Raw genomic sequence first — 10004 nt, 5'->3', positions numbered from 1 at the left:
TGTTAACGAAAAAAAAAGCTTCCCCCCCCCCCCCCAAAGTGTTTTCTTTGGTATTGTTCAGTTTTTCAGCAACATTAATTTAAAAGACTCATTGTTCATTCATTCCCCTAATAAAACTGGGAAAAAGTAAGGGAAAAAACGTTTTCATTTTAAAACAAATGTGTTAGGTTTTTCATTAAAAAATGACAAGCAAAATAAAAATGCTGGCTACTAGATTTGTCTGTTACAAAACAGATGCTTTTGTCACAAAATTAAAAGTTTTCATTTTATTCAAATTTTTTTCAAAGAAAGCACTATTTTGGGCATTACTGGGTATTTCTGGCCTTTTTTCATGAATACTTTCTGTGGCTTTTATTCAACTCTTTACACCCACACCTGTAACTTTATCAGACATCATTAGGGGGTTGTTTTAGCATAGAAACTATGCTCAGATATCCCTTGGGATTTTGATTGACATTTGCAATCTGAAGCCAGTGAGCATGACAACACATGTCCTGAATTTCCTCCAGTTAACTTTAAAGAGGAACTAAGACATCGAGTAGTGGCTACTCTTATTGCCACACTTTATTTCTTGTGAAATTATCTGAAAGAATAGAAACATGATCTCAGGGTAGCGAGAAGCTTATACACAAGTAGGCTGTCAGCCCGTGGTTTACACAGGTTTTCTGGGGAGTGACTAAGGCAGAGGGTAGTTTTAGCCACCTAAGTGGGGCACAAAAGGCTTAAATGCACACCACAGAGAAGCCAGTTATGCTTTGAGTGTGGCTTCTTATTTTTAAAAGACTTAGTAAAATATGCTAGGCATTGTAATTTTCCACAGTGAAAATTCCCCTGCTCCCTATCCCCACCACCATCAGCCTTCTTTGCTGAACATTCTCCAGAATGTCTTGGGTGCTAAGACAACCATTAACAATGTCAGCTTTAACAAAGTAAATGCCATATTTTCTCACATACAGCATGTCCCAGAATATAATACACACCTTGTTTTTGAAAGGCAGAATGAAGATTTTTTCTTGAGTTATGGCTGTAGAAGGCAGAGACAGAATCTAATCTTCAGCTGGCCTACCCTCCTTGCCCTACTTAACAAAAGCTGAAACCCTAGTTGCTGCTGAAGACTAGTCTCCATGGATGGATCTTTGATTCTGAAAATTGCTAAGAAGGTTCCAGGGCTATGAAATATGAGAGAGACTGGGAGCAGCTAGAAGACAGCAACGTTGCCCTAAGAAAGGTTAGCTTGATTAGTGGAACATTGAGACCATTAAAAAGGACAGACTATTGTTAACACCTATGGAGTGAAGAAAAATGGACTAATTAAGTCAATTGACTCCCTCAGCTGCCTAAATAGTAATGTCACATCTACTGTACTGTGAAGCAAGAATCAAACTGGGGAGCTTCTATCCTGGTCAGAAAATCAGCTGCTGTGCTTAACATACACACCACAATTTTTCATGGGTGATTTTTGTGGAAAGGTGCATGTTGTATGTGAGAAAATACAGTACTCATGGCTGTGCTCCTTATGTTGACAGTAGTTTCTTATTAGCTGCCACATATTAATTCCTTATATATTAACTGCTTTGCTGCTTACAGATAAACAAACATCTACCCAGGAAAGCAAGACTGGTATAGCTCTTTAGCTTGTGCATGTGTGCATGCATCTGTACAATACCTGGCAGAGCAGGGTCCCGAATTTGACTGGAGCTTTTGGCAGCACATTTAAATAGTAGGCTAAAACTCTGAAACCTGGATGCCTAAAGTTAGACTCTTAAAATCCTTTTTAGGTGCCTAAATATAGGTTGCCTAATTTTAAAAAATTACAGGAAGTGATTTCAATGAGATTTAGAGGGATCTCTGAAAAATATGTAAAGAGGCCACATCTTCCACGGGTAAATGTGTGTGTGCTTATGCAACAGATCAGACTTAATTGCCCAAGAGGCCCTGGCTAGGCTTATGCTCCTGTTTTAAGAGTTAACAACACTACTAACAAGTATCATGTTGGCTGGAACAGAGGACTGCAAGTCAAAACGACTGACTTTTAGTCTCAGCTTTCTCACTAACTCACAATATGACTTAGTTCCAGTCACTTAATCTTTCTGTGCCTTCACTGCCTGTTCATCTCTAGAATAGTGATGATGTTTACCCTACCGAGTCTAAATTAATTGGACTGACCTTCAGAAGTGTCAAGCTCCCACAGCTCCAACTGAAGTCTGTGGGATTTGTGAACGTGCCTTATCTTTGGAAATCAGGCCCAGCATTTGTAAGCTTTGGGGGTCTTCAAATAACATGGGTAGGGTAAACGCAAAGCAACAAAAGCATTTAGGTATCTAAACTCCCATGTCTTTTTTGGTATGGGCTTCTGAGTTTTGCCCTCAGACCTGTTGTTTATTTTCAAATCTTTCCTTTCTGGACAATTGTCTTTCTCCTTTTAGAGCAAGAGATTCTGTCAAACACTTCCACGTGGAGTACGTGAGGTCTGCATTCAAGTTTGGCTTTAATGAGTTTTCTAGCGTGAAAGATTTAGTCAACCATTTTGCAAACCAGCCTTTAATTGGAAGTGAAACAGGTAAATAATGTGTGTGTTTGTGTATGTTCTTATGTAAAGGGATATAAGAAGATTTTAGTGAACACACTGTGTTAAAATCAGAAATATTTTTACTTAACCCCTTCCTCAAATTCATCTATTGATCAGATGTTATTTTTTATCAATTATTTTGTTTACCAATATTAAATGTACCTGAGGGAAATATTCCTTCCAGACATAGTATGCTTAATCTAAACACAGACCTAGCATTAGCAGGGTATGATTTTGCCAGAATAAGACAAAACCTCTTAGGTCACTGGGCACATCCAATTCTTAAACAGAGTTGTTCTCCTATTCTTAAGCAGAGTTGTGTCCATTTTATATTAAAACAGCTTTAAAGTACCTTGGAGTAAAGAGACCCCTGGCTTTATGAAGCAACAGATAAGAGCACTGTATCTGCTAGAATTCAGCAAGTATCTGCAACAGGTTTGAAAGAGTTAAGGGATGTAGTAAAAATTTATAGAAATTGTTCTTATCAGCAATTTATAATCACAAGACTTGACATTAGTAATTTTATTATTATCAGACTTGATTCTGATTTATGATAGTGCTCCTGAGACCAGAATTGGCCCTGGGTGAGAGAGGATGATGCTCACTATCTGCGCCTGTTATACACGTGTCTAATAACGTGTGTACACAATACATGTTTTGATAAAAAAATTGTTTTCTAATTCCTGACAGTAAGTAGCACAGTCTTAATCCACAGTGACCATTTCAGAACCTGTGTTTGCTGGCAACAACAAGACTTAAAAATAACTAATTTGTTTGATTTTTGAAAGGGTATGGAATAAAGGGTTAAAAAACAACAGTGATGCCCAAAATATTTTGGAATGATCTTCTTAGAGGAACATATATCTGGAAGCATGGGCTGAAAGTAGAGGATGGTGTGCTGGAAGTGTATATTTCTGCTGTTTCCTACTTAGAAATCCAAATGGTTTCCTCCCCTTCCCTGCAGTTCATATGCACTGTACTCTCCTCTACTCATACTGAAATAAAACAGCTGGCTTGCTAATGTATTGTCCCTACACCCTGGATATTCCTTTTAGTATTTCCTAAGCCAGTTGGTTATTTAAAACCACAGAGCATTGCAACAGATAAGCAGCTACTTGAATCAGCAGATTAAGAACTAATTCACTTGTACTGATGAAATTTAAAGCCTCCCAAGAGAAAGAAAGGACTGTGATCAAGTGCTAAGAACATGGTGTTAGGTCCGTGGCCCTCCTGAGTTCTAATCCTGGCTGTCAACTCTGTGACATTGAGCAGGTCTTCCCTGTTGTGAGTAAATCACAGCCATAATAAAGCTAATATCTGCCAAACTCCCAGTGATATTTCAAGGATAAGTTAACATTTGTAAGGCCGAAAGTGGAAGAATGGTAATAACTCAGAGACAAAAGCTTACTATTAAGTGTTTAACACTATATGCAAGTACCTGGTTTGTGGAAGAGTGGTAATTGTACATGCAGATCACCAGGTGGATGCCCAAATTATTATTTGCTTTTGTAATTACTGTGCCAGCATATAAAATGGTAAATTGGCACTAAAACACTTCTAGATATTTCCTATGCCTAAAAGGTTATGTTATATGTTTCCGTACCATGAGATAAGATGTAGTCCAGAAATACTAAGGATGGGTGTGTTTTAATCTAAATATATATTTTGGGTTATGAGATTTTTTTCCTGAAGTCAGAAATATACCCACTAGATTACCCTTCAAATACTTCAGAAGTCATATAGACAATTATGATTTTTCCCCTCCTTCACACTCCATGTGTTACATCTATTAGTAAGTAAGGGGCTGGTGTTATATGATCTCTGAGAGCTGGATCCCAACTGCTGAAGGATGTGCCTGCTGCTTAGCTAATGGCCCCCTAATCAGATTCTGCCAGCTCTGTGAAACACCTTTCATCTGTCTGAGTCAGACAAAGCTGTCAGTTGGAAATAGGTAGTGGGCATCATATCAAGGAGCGTGTCACCTTCCACTTTACTTTCCTATATGCAGCAATGTACAGGAAGAGTGAGTTAGCAGCTGAGGAACTCTGGCTTTACATAGAGGGGGCTCAAAACCTTGTAAAGCCTGTGGGGTAATAGCCTGTTTAGAGAAAGGGTACAGTCCTGCTCTCATCAAAGTCCTCTGAAATCTCCCATTGACTTCACTAAGCAGGTTGTAAGAGCTGGTCTATTTAAGCAGCTTGCTCACAGAACTGTAATAGTTAGCTGTTACACAGAAGTGTCACTAGACAAAGAGATGAAATAAGTGATAGGTCAGTGAGAGAGTCAGAAACAGAATCCAGGTCTCCTGGCACAATCCATTTTGCCATCCAGTAACAGGGAACATGAGAACTTTGGCTCAGGCATTAGTGGTCGGTAGTTATATAATCTTTTTTTATGTTTATGCATGATAAATGAAAAAAGGTCAGCTCAGCAGAAAGACTGAAAAAGAAGGACCCTTGATAATTTTGTCCTCTTGCTTGGTTCTAGACAAGACTTCATAAACACATGGTTATCAATAAACTGAGAATGAGATGAAATAGAAATTATTTTCAATAGATCTATAACAGTACAATTTAAAAATGTGCTACCAATAGTAAGAGAACTCTGAAAGAGATCACATCACACAAAAAAGACCATGGTTCTCAGGCTAAGGTCAGGGTTACTAGGAAAGAAAGGTAGTTTTGGGGATTATCCCTAACATTGTGGGCAAAATATTTATTAATGTAAAATGGAGGGGTTATATTAAATATAAAACTTGGTGGTACATTAGCATTATCAAATTTCTCTGTTTGTGGCTGGAATGGAAGACCTTTCCATTTCCCAACACCCATTTTTTCAGCAAATTATTTTTTAATGTCAGGAAGATTGAGGAAATGAAAAATGTTAACCTTCTTCTGCTTCAGATAAGCATTTTGAAAAAATGCAGAAAACCATTTATGAAATGAGAAATGGCTCCATTTCAAAGCCTTCATTGTGATGACAGCTTTGTAATGTTATATGAATATCTAGTTTTGCCGTGTTACAGTGCCTGTAACTAGTCTGGAGCTCTTGTGGAGTGCCCAGTGCTCATGTTTATGGACTGGAGCACATTTCTAATATAGCTCAACTAGGGCATCCTGTGGAGTCAAGGAAATTCATATCACACTACCACTGACTCATGAGACTTCAGGCAAGTCATTTAGTCACTCAGTTATCCATCTGTTGAATAAAATGAATCCTGACTGAATTTGCAAGGCTTTCTGAAATCTGTGGTTGAAGAATCCCAAAGTCCTGATCCAGCAAAGTTTTGCAGGTGATGCTGGAATTTTTTCATGCTGTTCTTTTGTCAAATTTATCTAGATCTCCATTAGTCACATCAAACAGCTGTGTGCATTCATGCTGGTTTTACACCAGGGTTGAAACATGTGCACCTGCTTGGGTACTTCAGATAATAATAAAAATGTAATGCAGGTTAGTATCTACTGTAAGGTTTCTTGTACAGAAGAGCTGATCCAGTTATAAAGGCTGTTTTCAATAACAATGGTAGAAGTAATATACTATCATATTTATCTTCTTACCATACTGACATAGGCAGGAGATTATTCTTACCTATTGGTTGCTTTCCTTCCTAGTTTTCAATTGCAATGTTTTTAAAGTTACGTAGAAACTTTGAGTCATTAACCAGACATGCTTGATATGAAAACCAAGTTCACTTTAATTGACTGAAACTTCTAAGAACATGGGTATATTTCCTGTTTTGTCAGTCTCCAGAGTACTCTAATTCCTTGGAAAGTAGAGAAATATACCAGGAAAAAAACCCACCACTGTCTTGGTACTGGTTAAAGGGTTCAGCGTTTACTGGCCCAGTTAATTTCTTATGTATTCACTGAATGACTCAACAAAAATCTTCCGTTCAGGAAAATCCTACAGAATATTAATAAAGGCTATAATTTTAACAAAATGCTTTAAACTGTGTGTGCAGTTCTGTAGCAGGGCTCTCATCTTCTGTGAAATATGGGAAACATGGGAAATTTACTCCCTTTTCAAGTCAATACAATTTAGAGCAATTTCTACATACAGCCTTTTGATACTGTCCCTTTTAAACACTAAAGTATTTTTCCATATGCTTAGGGAGAATTAAACTGACAATGACCTTAGACCTATATCAAATTGAATATCACATTTACAGGCTCCCATGTTTGTGTGATCAGATGTCAGTTAATTACTTCAAATACTCTTTTTTCCATCTCCCCCCTTTGAAAAACATAAGTGATCTCATGGTTTAATAAGTCAGCAATCACTGTAAGTTTATTTTGGAGCATCTCCTTGATCTGCTTTTTCAGCTAGGATTGTGGGTTTGGGGATTTGAGAGTTTGTAACTGGGGGGTGAGCTGCATTGGCCCTGAAGCACCATGCTAAGTTTAGAGTTCGCTTTTGCTACTGTTTTTTTGTAAACATAAGCACTCCACTGTTTAGTTACAGTTCTGTGAAGGTTAGTCTGAATGACACAACATGCCCTTTATATGATTTACACACTCTTACCAAATAGTAGTGTGGTGAACAACAATATTAATTTATTTTTAGAAGATTCCATATTTCTTTCTTATAAAAATTTAACCAGATCAAAGTGCTAACTGACTAATAATTTCATACAATGTGTTCTTGCTTTGATAAAGAAATAGAGTGACTGCTGGTAAATCATTGGACTGGGACTTGTATTCCTGAGGTTTGATGCAAGTTCTTCGTTTGGAAACTGGGAATAACAACTGGTTCTCCCCTGTTGAAACTATGAAAAAGTCTGTTGGTATTGGTAGCATTGTATGTTCATAGAGCTGTGCAAGGAGTGAGAAGAGAAAATGGTATTTCTGTTGGCTATCACCACCTTCACCTAACAAGCAAAGTTGCTGGTCCCTTTGACTGAACTCAGTATATACCCTGGACATCGGGGTTTCTAGAGGCCTCTTGTGGGTTAAGTGTAGGTAAAGGTAGGCCATCAAGCTTTTCTTTCTTTCCTTCTAGCAAGCCCTGGTCTCTTAAGGCATGTCTACACTGCAGCTTTTTTTGGACAAAGCTTAATGTTACCATGGCAAAACTGCTTCTGGCACCCGAATTAGGTCACTTAAAACTGGCTGCGTAACTCTATACTAAACTTGGGCCTGCCCCAGAGACATTAGTTTTCTCGCAGTGAGGGAAGATAATAGGATCCATCTAGGAAGCCTGCAACCTTGTTAACTACCAGAGCAGCCAGCTGGTAAATTATGTGGGCTTCTGCAGGTAAATTATGTGAGTGCGCATCTACACATGCCTGTACGGTGATGTTGCTTCTTCTTTTTCAAAGTACTAAAGCACAGCACAGTAGCAGCCTGTACTGCACTGTACACTGGGCTCACAGTTATTTTTAGCTGCTACGGGAGCATGCCGTGACAGCGAAGTAGTTGCTGGTCACGTGTAGATGCATGTGGTCACTATGTCTCCATAGTGCGTTGCTACAGCGAAGTAGCATCACGTGTACATGTGCCCTGAATTTAATTATGTGGACTAAACCTGCAAGAGAAACTTCCCCTGCTGTTTAAAAGCCACCTCTAAAGGAATGCTGTGCATAAAAGAAAGGGGGAAGCCAAGGGAAAACAAAAACACACCAAACTTTTACTTGCTAGATGGGAGAGATGTGAGGCTGACTGTGGTCTAGTACTAGTGCCCAAAAGGACCTGTTAGGGCTGCAGCTGCTGGTTTTCCTTCTAAAAGGAACAATTTAGAGTGGAGAAGGACAGGTGTAACTGGCCAGGCAGGAAGAAGGCAGTGCAGTTTAAATAACAAAGACAGGCTTGATTATTAGCTTCTTGTAGTTAGGGTTCTTAGTGTAAATACCTTGACTTTTAGAGTCAGAAAAGAATTTTACATATTGCAGACGTTTATTTCCTTCTGTTGTGTTATGTTGAAGTAATAAGAACTCAGATGAGCTCTGTTTCATCACTAGCTTCCTGTATTTCGGGTTTTCCTCCATGCCATTTCACCCCAAAGCATTTCACAAGTGGGCAGATGGTAGAATATGGCCAAGGCATCAGACTTAACCTCCTTTACTTGAAAGACAAAAATATAAACACATTCATGTTTCTGATTGCTCGCAGGTGCTCAGGGCTGCCACTCTCTCTCAAGACCTCATTTGGCTTAAGTGGGACTTAAATATGAAACAAAAGTTTGCACGTCTGCAGGAAAAGTGTGCCTGACACAGCAGTACAGTGTCCCTTCACATATTGGGTCACTGGTGCAACACTGACTAGTTGATGTCAACACCACTTCCTGCAGCTCTGGGCTTTCCTTGCGGGCCTCCTAGCTCGGTCCTCTCTCACCCCAAAGATTGCTCAGCTTGCAAGATCTGGCAAAATCATAAGCTCAAGAGGATATGACTCATCATTTAATGATTGGATGCTGTATCCCATACTAAGGGTGGGGGGGCTTGGAGAATTGATTTTTATAAGTAGACTGTTTCTTGTTCACCCAGAGAATGACACTGCTTTAAAAAGCAAAACAACTGCCATTTGATGATTGAAGCCTGTAATTACTGAAAAATTTTCCTAAAATCATAATCTGTTAACTCTTCTGAAATAACTAATATGAGGCACTGACAGTAATGATAGTTACCATCCATAGGTTAATATGCCATGGTGGGCTACCACTATTCTCATTTTGCAAAGCTCACATGGATTACAGGTATGCCTACACTGTTTCCCCAGTGCTCCCAGAGACCCCACTCCCAAGCCAATTGGTCCTACTCCACATGGACACCAGTCCAGAGATGAGGCAGTGAAGCTGACCTGAGACTGTCCCAGCTGTTTCTCTCAAGCAAACTAGAGGGCAAGATCTGTGGGGCAGTGGTGTGCAGCTTCACCACCTAATTTCTGGGTGTAGCGTGTTAGAAATAGCAACTTAGCAGACCTGGACAGGTTGGACAAATGGGCAGAAAACAATAGAATGCAATTTAACAAGGAGAAATGCAAAGTGCTGCAGCTAGGGAGGAAAAATGTCCAGCACACCTACTGCCTAGGAAATGACCTGCTCAGCAGCACAGAAGCGGAAAGGGATCTTGGAGTCCTAGTAGACTCTGAGATGAACATGAGTTGTCAGTGTGACGAAGTCATCAGGAAAGCTTAACTGCACTTTATCGTGCATCAGCAGATGCATGACAAACTGAACCAAGGAGGTGATACTTCCCCTTTAACGGGCGCTGGTCAGACTGCAGTTGGAGTACTGTGTGCAGTTTTGGGTGCCACACTTCAAGAGGGATGTGGATAACCTGGAGAGGGTCCAGAGAAGGGCCACTTGTATGGTTAAGGGCTTACAGGCCAAGCCCTACGAGGAGAGACTAGGGCACAAGGACCTCTTCAGCCTCCGCAAGAGAAGGTTGAGAGGCAACCTTGTGGCTGCCTGTAAATTCATCATGGGAGTGCAGAAGGGA

General features: G+C 39.6%; 1 protein-coding gene across 1 annotated transcript in view; it reads left to right on the top strand.

The window, feature by feature from the left end:
* Positions 1–10004, top strand: part of DAPP1 (dual adaptor of phosphotyrosine and 3-phosphoinositides 1) — an 87109-nt gene that overhangs the window by 61571 nt on the left and 15534 nt on the right. Inside the window, exon 3 of the mRNA XM_019525912.1 lies at positions 2427–2560. Within this exon, the coding sequence (XP_019381457.1) occupies positions 2427–2560 (134 nt within the window). The remainder of the gene's footprint in view (positions 1–2426; positions 2561–10004) is intronic.

The sequence above is a fragment of the Gavialis gangeticus genome, unplaced genomic scaffold (assembly GCF_001723915.1).
Source record: "Gavialis gangeticus isolate Ggan-Ray unplaced genomic scaffold, GavGan_comp1, whole genome shotgun sequence".
NCBI classification, from domain to species: Eukaryota; Metazoa; Chordata; order Crocodylia; family Gavialidae; genus Gavialis; species Gavialis gangeticus.
Note: the sequence above shows the minus strand (reverse complement) of the source record. Positions and strands in the feature narration are given on the sequence as shown.